General features: G+C 42.8%; 1 protein-coding gene across 2 annotated transcripts in view; it reads left to right on the forward strand.

Moving 5' to 3' along the window:
• The first annotated feature begins 14,407 nt into the window (after window positions 1-14,407).
• Window positions 14,408-21,421, forward strand: part of fgd5a (FYVE, RhoGEF and PH domain containing 5a) — a 32,133-nt gene continuing 25,119 nt past the window's right edge. For both annotated transcript variants that reach the window (XM_076751456.1, XM_076751465.1), the window contains exons 1-2: window positions 14,408-14,755; window positions 16,699-19,429. In XM_076751456.1, the coding sequence (XP_076607571.1) occupies window positions 14,746-14,755; window positions 16,699-19,429 (2,741 nt within the window). In that variant the 5' untranslated portion in view covers window positions 14,408-14,745. The remainder of the gene's footprint in view (window positions 14,756-16,698; window positions 19,430-21,421) is intronic.

Below are 21,421 nucleotides of genomic sequence, written 5' to 3' on the forward strand. Positions count from 1 at the left end.
GTATCATAAGCATAATGGAACAGTCACGGGAGATATAGCATCTTAAAATCTTTCACTGTCTCCACTAAAGTATAAACAGCAGTGCACCTGACAGCTTGGCAGCCCTTGGAGTTCAGTTGCCTGTGAGATTTGTATTGTTAAAGTGACAGCTACAAGAAAACACGCTCTTCTGTCAGAGCAGCTTGATTGCAGCAATATGCTTTAAAATGTGTTTTAGCCTTGTTGTACTCTAGTTCTCTCTGGCAAGATTTAGCTGTCCCATCCACTGGAACAGTAAGTCATTTTTATATGCACTCGTGGTATTTCAGATTGACGATATCACATAACGAAAAGAGTGTTATTTACGCTGCTTTTTCACTTTGACTTATGCAAGGTGCCAGACCATAATGATAACTGCACAGACTGTTAGCTGGAGGAACAATATGTACAATATTACTCATGTTGACATAACACACGTTAATGAATCATAAACTGATTCATTTGTGTTTTCCTCTTGACTTTTAATCTTTATGGTGGCTATACATCTGCATAAAGACTCATAATTTAATGCATGAATGCACTTTGGAATTTATCACCAGATTAAACAACCATAATGACGGTATGATGTGACAGTTTGCTTGTTAACGTCTCTGAGCAGTGGAGGCAGTTGAGTCTGTTTCAGTTCCTCACTCAAATGAGCAGCATGACAAGAATAGTGCAGTTTAAAGGAGAGTTCCACTTTATTACAATTTTGATCTTATTTTTGTGGTTTTGGTGATCATCATTAATAATAACATTGTATCAACCAAGCAGTGACATGGTGACGTCACTACAAATAAACTCTGACAGAGCCAAAAACTAAGCATCAAATGGCATTGGTGTGAAAGGTGTTGGTCTGAGCGTCACCTGACTCTGCACTTCCTCTGAGCTCTATGGAGCATTTTGGCATCTTTCACCACATTTCACTTTTGGTTCTTTGCTGTGTTGGTTCGCTGTCAACGCTCTCATCAAATCCACAGCTGTTTTCAGAAAAACACTGTGATAAACATAAATGTGCACCACCTGCCCAGCGCCACATGGCAGAAGATAGGGGACATAATGGAGTGTTTATCTGCAAAAGAGCAACATATTCTTTCTCAGGGGTTGGTGGAGACCAAAACAGAGCTATGAGGACAATAAATATCGGACTTTACATCAGGTGGACACAAAGACAACTCCAAATCAAGGCTAACGATGCTCCTTGTGTACTGTGTGTTTAGATAAGTAACTGGATCTTATTGCCAGCATATCAGCTGTGCTCACTTTTATATAAACCTGTCTGGGCAACTACTCATCTTTCATGCCTCGCCTGACTTTGTTGTGGCAATGCCAGATCTTTTTTTTTATTTTGGTGGTAGAAAAACATGGCCAAAACTATAGAAAGTAGAACCTAAAAAATGTTTTACCATCGATTCATGAAATCTGAGATGAAGCTCTTCTAGATGACGCAACAGTGGATCCCCATGTGCAGATGTAAGCAACTTTCCAGCCAGTGTTGAGCTCAGTGCTCTCCCCAGCCCGCTGTAATGAATTCATTAGAGCACAACTAAACTGAGATCTTGATTAAAAACAATTTGGGTGCTTACTTATTTATTAAAGTGGTAGCCAAGTGGCGTTTATCAGCTCCTGTGGGCCACTCAGCGAGGTAATGGCCGTCACATGACTCAATCTACTGAATGTATAATAGAAACACGGAGACACCCACATATTCATAACTAACACTGTGTATGATGAACACAGCCCCCTTTCTCAAGGAAGGATTACTCTGTTTTTCTACCCCTCTCCCTCCTGCCTGAAGTGATGACTCCATCGTATGTCACTGTCTCCCAGCATCACCCTGAGTGATTGCCAGTCCTGACACCCACCTGCTTGTACCACTAACCCACCCAAATGCCCGGGAAATTAAATGCTCCACCGAGGTAATAAAGAGAGTAAATCCTGGTTGTGTTCTCTGCCGACGGCTGGGGTGCTGTGGGGGCAGGTATTACCATATTAAGCCTAGGGCAGACAGGATCACAGCCCAGCACTTCCTCATTACACCTCATCTAGTGGGGATTTACTGCTTTTCCAAAAACAGCTTGCCGACAGCTGTAGTCTTAGCCTGTGCTGTGTGGAGGTCGTGTGCCGTGTGAGCACAAATATTCAGAGCTGGATAATTTAGCTTTCAAACGTTTATTGTAAATTGTTGAATATTTGGTGGTATCCCTGTTGCGACACTATACTCACATGGCACGTTGGCTTTATCTGTACGTGGGTTCGGTGCACATGAACGGAAACTGTCCATATCAACTATTCACAACATTAAAGCGCACCTGAATTAAAATCAAAGTCAAGTCAAAGAAAAATTATTCGTTGTTGTAGGATTTTATGTCTTTGACTAAAAGATCCAAAATACAGTACAAAGTATAAAAAGCATAGATTTTTTTGTTTTGTATTTCCTAACAGTAATATAATTTTCATAGTCATCGTACGGCCCTTGTTTGATTATTAGCTAATGAGGAGGTACAAACAGCTTGCACAGTTACTGCAACAAACATGATAAAATAGTTCATTTTGAACAGATTCTCCCTCCTGATATCAGCTGCTGAGGAGCAGATTAATAATGAAGCAGGAAAGGAGATTATGCTGACTCATTAAGTTTATAACTCTCTGTAGGAGTAGATGATGATTCTGCTAGTGATCATAACTGTTGCCACAGAGTCACCAGTATGCTTGATTATAAATGACGGCCTTGAAATCTTTTTCCAGGGGGAGCTGGATGACTTCTTTTTTATTGAAGTGCAAAGTCAGTTTATGGGATGCCAAGAGTTGCTTGTCTCTTAAAAGGGAAAATAGTAAATGGTGGGGGGAGTGGAAGAATCTGATAACTCAGCTCTCCCTGTAAGATAAGTCAAGAGGACACAATCTATAATTTCTTATAATCACAATTAAATGAGTGGCTTTGATTTTTTTTTGTTGCCTTTATGTCCTGTCATGTGACATTTCCACTAGTGCCACTCCATAAAATGCATTTTCAGCTCACTGTGTCAAAGCATGTAAAAGTCTCGTGACGGGTGTGTACCCCATTTTAACAACAAACTGTGTGTGCGCACACTGTCTGTAGAACAAAACTGGCACTTTTTACACACACAACTGCTTTAATGATCCCTGCAGACACTTAGTAAACAGCCTTCGGCGGGCCCTCAGCAGGTTTGTTGGTGTGTATTTCCATTTAACACATTGTCTCCCTACAGTTGATCAACCTGGCTGATATCAGAGTGAAGTCATCTATTCGCACAGCAGGCAACAAATGGCAGTCATTAGCGTCAAGCTATATTTTGAATCTACCTCAAGATGGAAAATCAGTTTTGGGATTACACATCTTCAAACTATTGGGACTGTAGCCCTTTGAAACACATGACAACAGTAAAATGTAAGGCAGCAGCAGTCGAAAGTATGAAGCTCCTAGTCCAAAATATCCGTCTGCAAAATTCAGTTAATTGCTTTGGAAACAAACTGGTGGGCCGCTATTTCATTTTAACTGTACCACATCTGTGCCGCAGTAACCACACTGCTGTAGTTGTACTTAATAGAAACATATTGTAATTCTGAACTTGCATTCTGCAAACATATGACAGTATTTGTTTATCCAAGAGGGATTTTTGGAAAACAGTTGCATTTTTACATTGAAACCAGACCCGTCACTGACAATTATTACACGACCCTCAGGCAAATATCTGTGAAGGGTTCAATCAAAGCTGTCAAGATGAGGATTTAGCATGTGGGGTGTTGATGGAGGATCAATACAACTCCATCATGGCTAAGCCATCGCCTCACTGCTAATAAACACAAACCATTCACCGCTTTATGATGTTCACAGGCAGACCAAATCCAACACACTCCAGGGGCTGAAGATATAAACAGACAGGGGTGCTTCTGTTCTGTACACTTGGGATGTGATCACACACATCACAGTTGCCCATCTTGTGTTGTTTTGTGTTTTTCTTCTGCTCAATCTGCCCCAAAATATCACCGGAATTGGATGCCTTGCCTACAGCTGTTATCAGCTCCACATTACTGCCTTGAATTCAGCGAATGTTGAACTGATGCATCTTCTGCCGCCACATGAGAAGAACCACATACCGTATGTGCCTTGATATGAACTGTGAGTAATCAAATAAGATCTGGAGTTCCCATCCTATATTTTTCATAACGTGGTAATACAAGGTGTATGTGGAGTGCAGGCCCTTGCTGTTATATGGTGACCCTTGAGCTACTGTTTGATAAGAGTCATATATTTGTCTTGGTTATATTCGTCCCATGGTGATACCGAGGTTGAAAAATCCCACCATGTGTTACAGGGAAGGCAATAGCAACATGAATGAGGTAAAAAGGAAGAGATCATTGTTTATTGTGGTTTTGAAATTTCCATATTGCCTGAAAGCAGTAACATAAAAAAGAGATATTTCTCAACATTTCCCACGCAGTTTATAGAAACAGTAAAGTCTTCTCAGGGGGTCCTGCCCATAGGTCCAGCCTCAGGTGGATCAGCGCAAGACAGCTTTTGTCTCTTGATTCAAAGCCGGCAGCTCTACTCTAACCCCACAGAGAAACAGCACATTGTCTTATCACTTCCTCAGCAAAAAGCCTTGGTGTGTGGGGAGGAAAAGGTGAGAGACAGAAGAAACTGGTGCAATTAAAAGAAGGGAAAAGGAGCAAAAGAGAACGCTGTTAATGGGAGTAGAACATAAATCAAACCTATGTATTTTTGAAAGGAGGCAAGGGGAGGTGGTACAGGAAGGGGGGTAACCATCTGTCTCTGTGGACAAAGTGGTGTTTAACTCCTGCATTTAAGCACATGCTCAACTGATTACACATACATGAGATCACTAAGCGAATGTGCTGAGGTGAGATACTGTGAAATGCTGGTGGCTCACAGGAGGTGTTGGGATTTACACCCTGTGTGGGTGACTGCTGCTCCCCTCAGCAGTGGAAGATCCTCTCTGTGGGATGTCGAGCAGATAGAGCATTGTTATAATACACTTTATAACCTCACATTGACTGTGATTAGCCCCTGAAATGAGCATGGCTTTCTATCACATAATTCAAATCTATCTCATATCTGTTAATATCATCTTTAAGATGCTGCTCATCCTGTGATCAGTGCATCTAGTTGTATGATAGTAATGTGATCAAACAAGCACAAGAGAGCATTTTCATTATTTTTATATCTTTTGTTTTCAGCCTGTCTACTGCTCAGTCCAGACTGAATAATCTCAACAACTATTGGAAAGACATTTATGGTCATCAGAGGATGAGTTGTACTCATTTTGGTGATCCCTCAACTTTTCATCTTGCACCATCATCGGTCAAAAATATATGGGCATGAATCACATTCCCATCAGCCACGGCTGCACTAGGTATTAAGTGCTAATTAGCCACTGTGAGCATGCTAACACTAAACGAAGATGGCAGACTTTGTAAACATCATAACAGCTTAGCTTTATGCATGTTAACACTGCCGTTGTGAGTATGTCAGCATGTTGACATTGGTTTAGCTCAAAGCACCTCTGTGCAGCCTCACAAAGCCGCTAGCATAGTCATGTTTAATTACCATTCCTCATGCTCCAACTTCTCACCACCTTACATAATTAAAAGCTCTATTTTCAATATATTTTCCATGTGACGCCAGAGGAAAATCAGGGTTCTACTCCATGCAGGTTGTCATCACAATGGGAACCCCTTTGGGACTGTTTAATGTAAAATACAACCAACCACTTCACAATTTTCATAGCCCAATTACAGAGATGACTGCTAAAAATATCTGCCACAGGTCCCTCACGTGTAAAATTGGGATTCTGGCTAGTTGCATTTGCTGACAAAGTGTAAACTAAATGTTGGCATGATGTATTGTAGCCTGCCAAATCCCTCCACCTCTAACCCCATGCATCACAGTGATTGAATAGCTTTCGAGGTATCAACAACATTCACCAATCGCTTGTCTGCCAGAAGTGAAAGTCAATGACATTATGTCTATTTATGTGTTTTGATTAATTGGTAGGAATTGCCTTTTCCATGCGCGTCTCCCTGCCGCTTAGAGGAGTAGCTGTTGGCAGTCATTACCATAATCATGTTAGTGTTTGGCTCTGCCCTTGTAGTGGCTCTGTCCCATTATCATTCCACACAGTAATGGATGCACATCAGAGATGAGATTGTGACAGCCTTGTCCTCTACAGGTGAGGATACTGGTCACAGCAGCACAAAGCAAAATTAGCTTTATAATTTGATACTTTAAAGTTGAAAACATGCACCCTGCTGATGAAACTCTCGGCTTATATGCAGCCCTTTAGAATGATGTTGCTGTAGCGTTTAGCCAAAAGTGCAAATGTGTCCGTCTCATAATTTACGCTGTGGTCTGCTGACAGTCTCTGCGGGGAGCTCAGTGGCACTGCTGTTAGCTCGCTGCTGTCTATCTGACTGAGACATCTTCTGTTCCATCTCAGCGGCCACCTAAAGCTTCATTTCCCTGCCTGTCACCGTCCGCCCCGCTCACTGTCTGCCACAAGGACGCATGGTTTGATAAAAGCCACTCCGCCACATATTACATCTCATTTCACTGACACTAGTTGTGCAGCTACGGTGTAAGACCCGAGCACACCTCACCCCTTGACCTCACCTTATGAGAGTAATGAAAAGTGCAGCTGTGGATTAATGTAGACCACCTCCCTGCACACACACACACACACACACACACACACACACACACACACACACACACACACACTTCCCAAAGGCAGGTGGGGAAAATGCTGAAAGGTGTTGTTGCTAAAGGGAGCAGGGATTTGTTTAGCACAATAAGCATGTGTCCATCCTGAGGTGAACAGGAATCCAATAGTGAGGTTTGCCCCAAGGATGATATCTCCTGTTTTATTGCCTGTTTATGTCTGTGTTAGCACAAACTTTGTAATGGAGCTCATAAAATGTGCATACTGCTTGAAGGTACGGATTTTGTCACAGTGGGGACCTATTGCTGCTACAGTGGAAAGAGCACGGGTGCTTGTGCTGTCTGAATGTCATTTCTATCTCTTTCATCTTCATATATTCTGCAACACACTTGACAAAATAGAATTATTTTTGATGGTGAGCCTTTCATAGCTCTACATTTTGCATTGTGCCATAAAAGCATTCAAACTATTCTGCCTTGCAACATTGACTACACAATTTATCCCAAGGTTAAATGAGTTTAGTGTGGGACGCAGTCTACAGACACAGAGAGAGCTGGAGAGACCATAACGATGATAATGACAGTTGTGTTTCATGACAGTCTGCTGCCTAACTCAGTTCATTGACAGCAATGGCATTTGAATACATCTACTTTATCCAATCAGCCACATTTCATTAGCTTAGTCTGAATTGCTGCTTCTATTGCAACATGTATTTCTCAATAACAGTCAGATATTTCTTGCCGCAGCTCAGTGCTATGAGTTGGATTTGGCTTCTCTACAGCGGAACCAAACTCGATTGAATAAAACATGACAAAAATGAATGCTCCAAATTATTTTGTCTGCTGGTCCGGCTATGACCTCAGCTGTGCTTCAGCTCCAGGTGCCGCTTAACCTCATTAGAGCAAAATGAAAAAAACTAAATATATATTTGTCTAACCATGCACACACACACACACACACACACACACACACACACACATAAAATATAAACAAATATTTTAACCTTTACACACTCGATACTTAAAAAGCCACTTTGTCTGTGCAGTATATCCTTATTGCCCACTTAAGCTTAAAGTGGCTCCATCACCTGACATTTAAATCTCAGTTATTGCACTGGCGCCACAGAGCTGAATTCATAAACCAATATGACACAGCAGAGCCAAGAGCCTGCTCACAAAAACAAGTGTGGGCATTACAGACAATGGCCAGCAGGTCAATGAGGGGTGAGGAGTGAAAGTGAGTCCCAGGAGACGGAGCAGGAGGGATTTTCACTGCACCAAATAATTGACAACTCAGGCAATATCAACCTGCCAATGTGTTGCGACAACAGTAACGATTGGTTGTGGTTCATTGTATCAAAGCTGACCCTTTTGACCTCTAGGTTGCCATGGAAACACACACACACACACACACACACACCTCTAAAGGAGCAATAGCTGCCTATTGACATCTGACACAGTGTCGAGAATGACAGCTATCACTTGGGGCAGATATTACTTATAGATAATGTAATTATAAGTGTCCTCTCCTTCTGCTGATTCCCACTGAGAGACAGATGAGGTGCTTGCACGCTGAAGGTCTCCACAGGTCAACGTCTTTTTCATTATCACCAGTTTAACCACGCCGTCAGACTGTGGCAATGTTGTGACCTATGCATTGTTGTCCTGATAAACTGCATGATCAAATATACACACTGAAGCATATTCTACACTTTGGTGGTTTTGCAGCTTCCATAAGTGAAAATTGACCGTGCTGTTTGTGCTGATGTTGGTAGAAAACCCTCCAGTTTATATGTGAAGCATCCTCCCCCCGCCACGCCCTTTATCCCCCGAGGCTCGCTATGCGTGAGAATACACGAGAGCCCAGCTGAAACCACCTCAGCAAAATATCTGACCGGAGACAGGACAGCTAGACCACTCATGTCCCTTGAGTGTGTTTCACAGTGTGTGTGTGTGTGTGTGTGTGTGTGTGTGTGTGTGTGTGTGTGTGTGTGTATGTGTGTGTGTGAGGGAGAGAGAGAAATAAAAGAAAGGAAAACCACAACATGAAGGAGGGTGGTGCAGATGATGAAAGGAAGAAGTGAAGGAGAAAAATAGATATCAGCAGTCAAATAAATTCAAATAAGCCCCTACATCCTGTAAAGCAGCCTCCTATAGGGTCACCTTGTCTTCACAGACGGGACATCAATGTCCAGGGAAAAATTGACCTGGAAAAGGAAAATTCACAGTGACCTGAAGTGAATCTGAGCATCAGCTGGCACGGCGTGCTTTCAGAAAGGACACAATAAAACGGTGCATATAGAGAGCAGAAGTAGTCGCCTGGAGTGAATTTATATGAAATAAGAACGTAATTATAACTGATAAAGTCAGGACGCATGCCTTTTTTTTTTTTGTTAACAAATCTCATAAAAAGAACAAAACTAACAATGAATCATTCTAATAACAAGTACCGTCTGTGTAGCTTCATTCCTTGAGCAATAGAGCTCCACTGTACAACTGCACTGCCCTGATGCTGAAAGTACTTATTAGAAAACAAAGTGTGTATTAATCAGCAGCTGAAAATAGTGCCACTGTCAAACTGCAGAGTTTCAAAGTTTCAAACTCCGGAGTTTGAAAGTGCATGGATTGTGTACAAATGGTCAAACATGGTCACAAGTAATGTACATTATCTAGAGTGGTTGGAAAGTTGATGTACAGTACACACAAACAGCACAGTGATCCAAGATGAAAGCCCAGTCTTAATTTGAAAACCTTAAATATATTTTTATACTACTCATGAATACAAATCAAAATTTTTCCAGTTTCCCATTTCAACTTCAAAATAACCCTAAACCTATGATTTGACTGTCACTATGTCAAGAACAGTGTGTCTCATCTGAGAGCAAAACGTACATGACCTGTGAGTTACAAGGGGTCTCACATTGTTGCAAACACTACCAGGAACCTCATCTTCTTTTAATGCAATCTCTCATTTCCTGTCTGTCAGAGACCCGTCTTGATTAGAAAGGACTTAATTATTCCAAAAGAAAGGGCTGGTGGAGACACTAAAGGGAGGCTGTGGTGCTGGCTGTTGATGTTGTTCTATCAGACAGCTCGAAGGGAGGAAGTCCTCTGTCTGAGCTGCCAGGCCTGGCTGTTTTTTGGGCGGGGGGGTCCTGGGGATAAGAGACCGCCCTGTTATCTTTGTATAAAAGGTCACATAGGTCTGGCGGAAGAAGCAAAAGCAACAACCATCTGTGTTTTCCACACACTCTGGTGCAGCTATCTAGACAACGGAGAGCCTGGCTGAGTGAACACACACATGCATCACATCGCTCACTCATATCTGTGCACACGGGCTGCACGGTGAAAGATGCATTGTCAGAAGAAGTTGGAAAGCCCCCGGATGCGTTTTCCTTCTTGTGATGTGTATGTTTGAGCATCATTGTTTTTGTAATGCACACAGTTTCTGTACACACTATTTCTCAGAATCACTACTACTGATTTATCAGAGGTTTGATTTATGGTTTGACTTGTTTTGACGTGTTTTGTGCAGAATGTTATGCAATTTTTCATTCACGTGACAAACCGTCAAGGATGACATTTCACTTTGCAACCCTGACGTATTACAACGAAATACACGGTTTAGCTGTACAGCTAAAGACAGACACATGCAACCGTTGTATGTGAGCTTAAATGACATGTTTTTTTTTCTGTTGCATGTTGTTACATAAATCATACAAGGTGCTTACATCTACAGCAAGACTTGCGTGAGTCTGTGTAAAAGCTCTGCCAAAGACGTGCGTTTCAGGAGCAGGAGCATCTGCATCCTCCCAGTCTCCTTTGGCTGAGAAATGGGAAAACACACAGAAATGATCCCATTGTTTTCCATCCTTTAGTGCCGTACATAATCAAAATATAGAAAATAGCACCAACGCTTTCTTTATGTCGACTATGCACAGGACACACCTACATAAACACACACCTTACACACTCTGCTGTATTTCCACATGGGACCTGGAGTGCTTACGGTCGTTAAAATGATAAACAAAACATACTGCAGAGAAAACATGTGATGCCGTAGAGACCCACGAGACACAAACCACACAAACTCAAGAGTCTCCTACAATCAAAGGCCTCGACAGTGTTCGTTAATCTGTGACGCCAACAGCTGCATATAATGTTTTGACTGTGCTATTGTGCTTTATTTGGAGAGGATATAAATGCTTCTTTTTTTGAGAGAGAGAGAGATTTTTATTTTCGGCCAGTAAATCATTGTTTTTACAGTGTAGCTTGGAGAATTGTCTCTGCAGCAATAGAGAAAAAGAATAACAAATTCATCTGTTATCAGAGTCTGACCTACTCTCTCGGCTTCAGGCTAATTAACGGCAATGTGACAGCTATTGTGCCGTAGCCATGGCCTTCAGAGTCTGGCCTACAGAGCAATAATACTTTGTTTTTTGGGAATGGAGCGGTGCTGACATTTCATCCTACAGTGGGCTAGACTTAACACAAACAGCACTTTGAAATTAGAAGGTAATGAGAGCAAATGAGCCACCGACACACTGCTCAATCATTATTTGGGTAAGATATGTGTCATCTTTTAAAAAGTGCTTACACATGGGAAAAATACCCAATGCAATGACTGCAGCACTATGACAGTAAACATACCTTGAGCATTTTTGAATATCATGTGTCTGTTATTCAAATGACAACAACGATACAGGCCGGTTTTATTGATTTGCTGTGGAGTTCTGAAGGTCCTGTGGGGAATTAAACTTGTATTTGCTGATTTTTGATGAAGTGCTGACTTCCATGGTCCACCTGTTTACTGGAAAGCTCTGCTGTGTGTGTGTCTGTCTGTGTGTGTGAGAGAGAGACAGAAAGAGAGAGTAGAATAGAGTTTGCTTTGTCTGCTGACATCAGGGTTTTCTTATCTCCCACAGGTTACATAAAACTATTTTCATCCATAAAGACATCTGAGTTTCTTTATGTGGTTCTATTTAATAATGCATTATACATACGGTTCTTTGTCAAAAACAACTGAACTCAATGATCCCAAGATAATGTCTGCATCTCTGCAGTCCGATGACATTTTAATGAAGTCTGTTGTCCTGTTATATATACATATCCTCTGCTGCGAAGTCCCTTAATCAGAATCTAAAGCTCAGGGCAAATACACAAGTCTGAGAAGAGAGCTGTGGTCCTTACTGGTTGTGCACAGCTGGGGATCAATAACATAAGTCAATAATGATTCGATCCATTACAGCAGTCAAAAGCTTTGCCATCCAATTACAAAGGTGTCTGGGTCACTTTAAAGAGTGAAAGACCTGAGCATGATTGTACTTGATTACCACATAAATCAATATCTGAACTTCATACACCGCAGGTAGTTTGCATAAGGTTTGCATGCATAAGTGGCTTCTTGTCTTAGAAATGAATTCTGAGGCAAAGCTGCTGCTGACATACATTAAAGAACACACTGTGGCCAAAAACTAAAACATGCGCTTTCCAGCAATCAGCTGCATTGAAGTATGATGCTGTACTCTCAGAGGGGAATAAAAACACTCCATTCAATCCAGCGTCCAGTCACTGGCAAAGCAGGTGTTATGGATTGTCTCAGCCCTGGGAACAAGTTGCCGACCCCTTTCCCTGATCCCTTTCCTGTTTGGCGTTGTGTGTGCAGCCGAGGTGAGGGGAGATAGCGTCAGTTTGTTCTCTGCTACTACGGAATGTTTTTAATATCTCCATTCCCCTTTTCTCTTCCAGTCAAGTCATGTTCCAGGTGGGGTGACAGAGCACAGCACGCAGCTACAGGCGGTCCAGGAAATTTGTGTCCTCCGTCCAAAAACATGTTTTGACCGTCTGTGCCACATCTGGGGGGATATTTACTCCTAAAGCCATTCTTTTGTGCAGCCACATGACACAATACTCTTGACAGATTCTATTTGCACACCCTGCGAAAGCAAAACATATTTTGCGCAAATGAAACGAAGAAAAAAAAAGGTCATATGTGGCAATTGTGAGCAGAATACTCTTGAGAGAGGTAATTTGGCACTGCCAAAAGACCAGAGTGGAGCTATCTTTAGTCTTCCAACTCAAAAACAAAAGGTTACTTTATGGCAGCTATAAATGTGCTACTACTGACACATTAAAAATTGTCTTGGCTTCAACACTCCATAATGGCTATTACAGTATCACATTGTAACAAGGGGATGCAAAACAACTGAGTCACACTGATTCAATTGTTTTGGTGATGTTGTAGCGTATTGCAAAATAGATTACTCAGCATCCTACAGACAGGAATAAATGTCTTAATTACTGCAGCAAACACAATGGTCACATCTTCATTGGAAATTACTTCTACATACATTACACATTCAATATCCTCTTTAGTGACTTGCTTAATAATTTAGAAATTGTCTCATTACACACACGAAAATATTTACTGTGTGAGATGACCGAGCAAAGATAACATAAGGTGATTATGACAAGAACACTCTCTAAGCACCTCTTTGAGTTTGACAGAGCTGTGCACCTGCAGCAGAGCTTAATCCTTACTGCACCAAACCATCTGGAATGGGAATTTTGCTGTGTGTATAATATATGGGTCTGTATGCCGCTGCAGCAGTGAGGACCGGAGCCCTGCAGCGTTACAGCATTGCTAATTCTTTTATTGTTCTTCTCTACTCTATCACTTTCCACTTCAAGTCTGCAGTAAAAATCCCAGAAGTATACTCCATTGTTTGACCTTCAATGTGTGGGTGTTAAACCAGCAATGGGAGCTGTCAAATCAAAGACCCCAAGAGGCGATGATCCCAGTCTCCCCCTGTGTTGCACAAGGTGCCTCTGTCCTTGAAAGCCCACCATGAGTCCCCACACTGAAGCTGGTCAAAGTTTGTCTGTTCCTCAAACCATCGGGCTCTGCACAGCACCACTCAATCAGCTCTGTTAGAGGTTACCGAAGGGGTTAACATCGCCAACCTTTCCCATCTGTTGCTAAGGAAGTGTTGCCTGTTGTGCAGGAAACAGGGAGAGCAGTTTCCTGTTATGAAGAGAGGGTTTTAAAGGGTTGCATTCATTCAATCATGCAACAGATGCCGGGCCAGGAAGCCTGGCCAATAGCAAAAGCTTTGGTGTCTGAGAGAAACTGTATTTGGAAACTGCTTTTAGGAATCTTTTTGAGCACTTCTCTGGTTCAGGAAATAATCCATGAGCAAAACATGATGGAGAAAACGCTGAGAAGAATCTACGCTTGATGTCTGACTGTCTGATTATATAGTATATTGTGTACTCCTCTCTATACATGATGTTCTAGTCATTGCAAGCATGACAAGTATGTCATATGTGAGTAGCTCATGTAACTGTGAGGGTATTAACTTTCTGTATATCAGTCAAGGGGCATGCACATTGCACCAAAACATGCGCAGATGTAATTTAAAGCTGTTTGTCTGCACAATGAAACATTGCAGATGAATATCTATGGTCTGAATCTCTCATACTGATTGGATTTGGTCTTACCCAAGTCTAGTCTGCCCTGCTGCCTCTGGGCAATGGCACCGTTTCACACATCTGTGGAGCAGAAACAAAACATGACCAGATGTAAATATAATTGCCCACTGATGCTCAATGTGCAAAAAGTAAACTAAAGTAAGTGAGACACACTGACGTGCATTGCAGAAATGAAACATGTAAGAGTGGGTTTGGTTCGCGCTGCGTGTCCGCGCTGTGCTGTGGAGTCCAGCCTCAGGAAGCGCCAGGCAGCACCTCCCGTTTCCACACAAGAGCGCACCAGTGTACTGTAGCATCAGCAGTGGAGATGCACGCCAGTTGAAAGCTCAGCTGCGACTCTGCGAATACAGACATCTTCCTCGATTTCACCTGGAGAAGACAAGACAACGTGTTCTGCAGCTCTCCCTCTGCCTCTTGAGTTCCCCGCGATGTGTTTGCGTTTGGATTAAGTTTCCAAGTGGTTTCGAGGGGCACGGTCGCTGTGGGGAGATATGGGGATAATTGTCGGTTCCCGTGGATGATGGTGTCCCACAATGAACGCAGGTGGGTCGCTCGTGCTTTCTGTCGAGAGTCCAGGAACCAAACTTTAAATGTCTTACAGCAGACAAAAAGTGATACGCGGCGGCGTGACTGTGCGTTCACTTGTGTGTTTGTTTGTGAATGATGCTGTGTTAATCGAGGCACTTTGTTCATTCTGTAGGAAAACATATTTCACCCCACCGTTTATAGTGCATACAAATTGATATACACTGCAGCTCGATGCAGCCTGTTGTAGTGCATAAAGTGAGGTAGGCATTGGTCAAATTAAATGAATAATAATGAATATTCAATATATCAGGGCTATAGCGTAATCATACAACTCCAAAAAATCCGGATGGGATGAATTCTGTATTCAGTTTAAATCCACAACGCTGGATGAAGTTATTTGGGGGGGAACTCTCCACCGTGGAAATGTTCTGTCCTAGGATTAGATTATAGGATTACAATCCATGATTGTGAAAGGAAGCAAAGCCATTGTTCTATGCAGAAGATCACCTGTTTTGCAAGTGCAGTGTCAGGTGAATTTATCAAATAAAAAAAGAAAAGTTCAAAATTGTTATCTTGCTTGTGCGTGCTGTACAACTGTCAAAGGAAATCTTAAGTAATAATATCCCATTCTGCTCTATAGCCTTGTCACATTGGAGTTTAGGCAGGTTGTTGAGACTTGGTGGGTGACATTTCGTGATGAGGACACAGTCTGAAATCATATCCTGTGAGTTTGGCACAGCCAAGGTCCCAGTGTCTATCTCTTCCTTTGTTTTTCAAACATTTGTTGTAATTGAATTCTTGTTGCATAATTCATATCCTGTTGTTTGCAGTTGGGTGCTTTGTCAGACTGGGACCCTTGTTTTCTCTTCCATCTTTATTGTTCTTTGACGCACTCAAAGGACCTTTTCAGCAACAAAAAAAAAGTGTGTGCCTATATGTGTGTGGTGGTGGTGGTGGTGGTGGTGAGTGTGTGTGTGTGTGTGTGTGTGTGTGTGTGTGTGTGTGTGTGTGTGTGTGTGTTTCTGTGAGGCAGAGTGAGTAACTATTGTGAGAATCTGGGAAGAATGATGAGAAGGAAGTCCATTTGTGTTGTGAAAATCTGTGCTCCTAGAGAGGTTCATGGTGGAGGGATGGGGGCCATGCTGTTAATGTCCCTTCCCCTGTGGACATCCTGTGTGGAGTCCTTCAAGGGGGCTCTGCTGGAGTACCTAATGAACCTGGAGTCTTAAAAGACAGAGCGTGATGACATTTATAGAGAAAAAATACGTATAAATGAGAGCAGAAGGCGATGTATGGCAATGAAGGACAGAGAAAAAATATAAATCAGACACAATGACAGAGAGAGAGAGAGAAAACACTCAGAGATAGCCAGGGTGCACACAAGGTTTAATAGGATGTGCGTCAGGGCAGGTACAAAATAACAGGAAGAGACTAGGGGTGTACACACTTTGTTAAATACGGGTGTGTTTCATGACAGTTCTAAATTTCATAAGCAGTGCTCATGAATGACTTCAGAATTTTTCACACTTAACTGCTTGACATGGTAGCGTCTAAATTTGAATGCAAAACAAAGCAAGTCAAAATTAGAATACTGATTACAGATTAAAGTTGTCTAATCATCCTTCATGCTGCCATTGTCATACAGATACGGATGTTTTGGAGTAATAAAATCATCTGAAAGCCAATTATTTGTTAAAGTTGAAAGTTGAAGTTAAAATCTGCTACAAGCGTCCAACCCCCAATGTGTCACTTCCCAGACAGGGAGATGTTATTGTTCCTTCTCTAAGTACCCTGTGGCTCTGTTGTTTTTCCTGCTGATAATGTCCCCTGCAGTATTCTGCATGTCACTGACTATTGTATAGGACTTGACTTCCTCTTAGCATTCTATACCAAAACAAGACTCACATATTTACCCTTATGTAACCCTTTTTGAATTAACTTTTACTCTCTTTGCACAGATTTTCAAAACCCAATGCAAGTCCCTCAACCAAAGGTCCGCAGTCATCTGACCATCAAAGTGCAGTCCAAACTGATGTCCAGGCCGTGTCCCCCTGTCCATGGTCCAAAACCTCCTGTTGCCCCCAAGCCCAGACCCCTGTATGGTCCTCACACACACGGTGGGACCTGCCCACCGCAGAGCCTGAGTAACGGGGACCTGGCTCACTCTGATGGAGAGACGGAAGATCTCCATGAAATGGCTGAGGAGACTCAGGACAAAGAGGAGAAAAGTGAGACAGAGGACAAATTCAATGACAATGGCATAGGACACAATAACAAAGAGGACACAGAAACTGAGAAGGAAACAGAAAGAGAAGTAGACGTATTGGATAATGACAGTGACAGCATTGGCTCTGAGGACACAGTCAAAGCAGATGATGGTGAGACTGCTGACACTACTGAAGATGAAAACACTGACAATGACTTGAACCACCCTGAGGGTGGCAATCACACTGATGATGAGAATACATCAGCACTCTCACTTCTTCCTGCTGACATGAAGGATGAAACAGGAGAGGAGGGAGAAAAGGAGGAACAGAGTTGCAGTGAAAAGACTGAAATACTTGCCTCTACAGGACATGCAGAGGAAGAAAACTTTGATCACACACAATCACTCAGTCAGGGTGGTAAGGACAGTGAGACTGAACTCAATGAATTGGACAGTGGACATAGTGAGGACTGTGTTCACTGTCCAGAGGAGACTGAGCTGGAAGATGGAGGATTTGCATTTGGATTCAGCGTGCTTCCAACAGTAACTGAGGAGTATCCCTACGATGTGATTGGCCCCACAGATGATGCTAGTGATACATGTGAGTCGTGTGACACAGCTGAAACAGAGGTATGGCAACCAGAACGGGCCACCAAAGACCTCTCTGGCTGTTTTCGATTCACATCCAGCACTGAGGATGTGTTTGGGCCTTATTCAGTCATCGAAGCCGTTCCGTCAGATATCGGTGACACTGCTGACCCAGAGTGGAGTCAGGATGATACTGATGACAAACCTTCAACTGAAATACAAACTGCAGGTGCTTCCAACCAGGAACCTTTCTATGTGTCATCAGATGATGTGGACAAGCTAGAAGATAAGCAATCCCCCTCAGGACTGGGTGAGATTGAGGAGGGCACTGAGGAGTCAAATCAGCACAAAGAAAAAGTACAGGGCAATGAGTCAGCAGATGAGTACGCAGACATTGACGACTCACTCTGCACTAAAGCAGATGACTTTGACCAGTGTGTCTCATCGGAGGATTATGTCGAGATAGGCGATGATGACGAAGAGGAAGAAACGGAAAAGAAACATATCAAAGGGAAAAGTGCGAAAGAGAGAACTGCAAAACGAGAGCAGGCTTTCCTCAGCCAGCGAGCGAGCTGCCAGCCTCGCCTCAGGTTGTGCAACATCACAGTACCAGCTGACCTTGACCTGGGCCGCACCCCAGAGCTCACCAACAGGGTGGTGTTTGCCCACACCACTGAGGCCTTTGAAGAAGACATTGAAGAACTGGACTGCCATATTGTGCCTTACTATGAGGACACAGACTCAGACAGTGAAGAACATATATATGAAGAGGCAGGGTTTGACTCAGAAGGAGAGAACTTTGTGACACTTGATAGGAAGACTATTGTCACACGATCACGCTCTTATTCTGGGAAAGTTCCAGGTTATGTCCCAGAAACTGTACCAGAGGAGACAGGGACAGAGTATCAGACTCATGACTACTGTACAGTGGCCATGGATAAGACCAATGAACCACTTGGCCATTCACAGCAGCCCGGGACCAACTGTTTGATCCCGTCTATGAAGTCTCGCCGCTTCCTGTTATATTCCCGGTCTGCAGAAGGTCCAGAATTGTCCTTGACTACACCCACAGAAATCGGTCAATCTCTGAAGGACGAGATCAGGATGAAGAGGAAAGATGATACTCTTTCACTTCCATGTGTCATAACGTCTTCTGGAAGCTTCTCTCAGCGTAGCCATCAATCATCCAGTGGTGTTTCCACACCAACCTCTCTAGTTGACATCCCACCACCATTTGAGCTGGCATACATCACTAAAAGACCAGTCACCAAGAGTTCCCCATCCGTCCTGATTCAGCATGAACCCAATGACATACCTAAGAAGAAGAAATCCTCCTTCAAGCGCTTTCTGGCTCTTAAGTTCAAGAAGAAGACAGATTCAAAGGGTTTCAGTGATGGTAGTGTCCGCTCTTCACGTTCTTCCTCCGAGTCTAGCCACCACGGCCCGGTAAGAGTCATAGAGCTTGATCGCAGAAGTACTGGCAGCTCTCCTCAGCTTCAGTCCCACCTGGTGAACTCCCATCACCGTCCTTTAGACCTGCCATCTTCCTTTGTCCACCACCAGAGAAGAAAGTCTTACGGCAGGGGCGTTTCCAGAGTGGAGTCCTTCGAGGAGCGTTCTCGGCGCTCCATCATGCCGCTGCCTTTAACCAAACCGCGGTCCATCTCATTCCCCAGTGCGGACACCTCAGACTATGAGAATATCCCAGCCATGAGCTCAGACTATGAGAACATCCAGATCCCAGGCAGACCCACCAGATCCCACACTGTGACTGAGTTTTTTGAGGACCCAAACCGCAGTTCGGCTCCCTGCAATGAGAATGATGGCTATGTGGATATGAACAGTTTCCCAGGAATTGACAGCACACTCCAGACATCAAAAGCAGACACTGAAAGGTATAGTAAAATCTTAATAAAGTGAAAACGTTTTTTTATCATCTCAAGCCAACCTGAAAGGTGCTTTTTCACCCAACTTACAAAAAACATGTTGCCTTACTTTACCTTTACTTGTTTAACCCTACCTTTAGTGATATCTAGCCATACAGGTACTTTTGTTATTACTTTCCCAGGTTTTGAGATAGCTCTCTGAGAAACTTCTGATGCCGACTCAACTAGGTCGACCCAAAAGACCTTTATAGACCTATACGTAAAACTATGGAGGTGATTTGAAGTTCCAGTGAATTGAAACTTATATTCACTGGTACAGTTTTCTACCAAAGAAATAGTGCCAGTGAAACTGTTGACTGTGTTGCTGCTGATCATTTTATCAGTGCTATGAACATCCAAAATGAAATTCTATTCACTTCCGCTGGAGATGAAACTGAAATTTTCAAGGCTGATATCTCAAAATCTGGGCAAATAAAACCAAAATTCTATGCATTGTCTAGACACCAAACATTTGGGTGTACTGACTCTTTAATGTGTGTATTATTCATCAACGGCATCCACGACTAGTTAGTCAAATGATAGAGTAGGTGACTGACAGGAAATCAACTGTTTTGTTAATTGATTAATCGTTTAAAACATTTTTTCAGCAAAGATGCCAAATTTTCACTGTTTCCAACTCCTCAAATGTGAATATTTGCTGGTTTTCTTAGTTATCTCTGATGGCAAATGAAACATTTTTGGGTGTTGGACTATTGGTCAGACAAAACCAGCTATTTGAAGACATCACTTTGGACTCTGGGAAATCAGGATGGCGATTTTGCACTTTCTTTCTCCCCACACATGTTCTGACATTTCGTAGACTAAACAACATCAGTAGAATGATCAGCAGATAAATCAATAATGAAAACAGTCATTAGCTGCAGCATTAAGTTAGATGTCTTCAACATAATAAGCCTAAATGATTATTTATTTATGATGACATGTTTTTGCTCATCCTCTCAAACATGTCAGTGTTAAAGTGTCGCAGCTAAGCGTATCCTGCATGTTCACTTTGTAGTCTATGGAACAGGAGTCAGTGTTTATCTCTGGACTCTTGAAATGGTCAGCTGAGTTGTTAAGCCTGGACCAATCTGCAGTCCCGGGGCAGTCTCGACCACTGAACAGCTGACAAATATTCCTACACTGTATCTCAGATGAGCAGAGGGCACCTGGCTGAGTAGAATCGGATCTCCCTCTTGTAGGAAAGTGTTCAGTGAGAGATGAGCAGCCTGCTTTGTCAGGCATCGCTGGCTTTGGAAAGATGGACAATGCTTGTGGGAGAGCTTACTCCTGTTTTTTCATTTGGTGGATTTAGAGGTCACATCTGGTGCCGCTGCTTCCTCTGCAAGTCTGAGGTGATAGAACAGGTAATGGCAATTGGGTAGCTCGCTGAGTGCAGCTTCTTCACATTAGAGAAAGTCATCATGAGCTGCAATTAAAAGTGAGAAAAGTGTGGGGGAGTTTCTTTCACACAAGGAAGTTGAGAAGGATGAGGGAAAAGATGAGAGAATGAGGGGAGGGATGTGTTAATGGAAGGCGCAGAAGAGCAAGAAAACAAAGAGTGTAGAGATAAAGTGATATAAAGGAGGGGGAGGGGCAAGTGAGAACAGGAGAAAGGGAGCAAGAGGAGTTGGTGTAATTGCTCTCCTGTACCTGACACTTACGGTTAAGTTTAGGAGGGCTTTTATTAAAGTAGCTCTCTCCCGAGTGTTTCTCTTTCATTGGACCCTTGAGGGGCAACAGGATTTACTGCAGTGTGTGACAGAGTGAGGAATCACTGTGGTCAAACTGTACCAAATTACACTGGCCTGTGCCACAGCTTCAGCCACTGCGGGCCACAGTCTTTCCCCAGTCTTAATAAAATAGTTATGTTTGATGACCTGTGTGTGGTCTAAGAGACAGGCCATTACCGAGAGCTTCTTAAAAGGCTTAAGAAGAAAAAAAAGGGCAAAATGCTTCTTG

This window comes from Chaetodon auriga, chromosome 2, assembly GCF_051107435.1.
Source record: "Chaetodon auriga isolate fChaAug3 chromosome 2, fChaAug3.hap1, whole genome shotgun sequence".
Lineage (NCBI taxonomy): Eukaryota > Metazoa > Chordata > Actinopteri > Chaetodontiformes > Chaetodontidae > Chaetodon > Chaetodon auriga.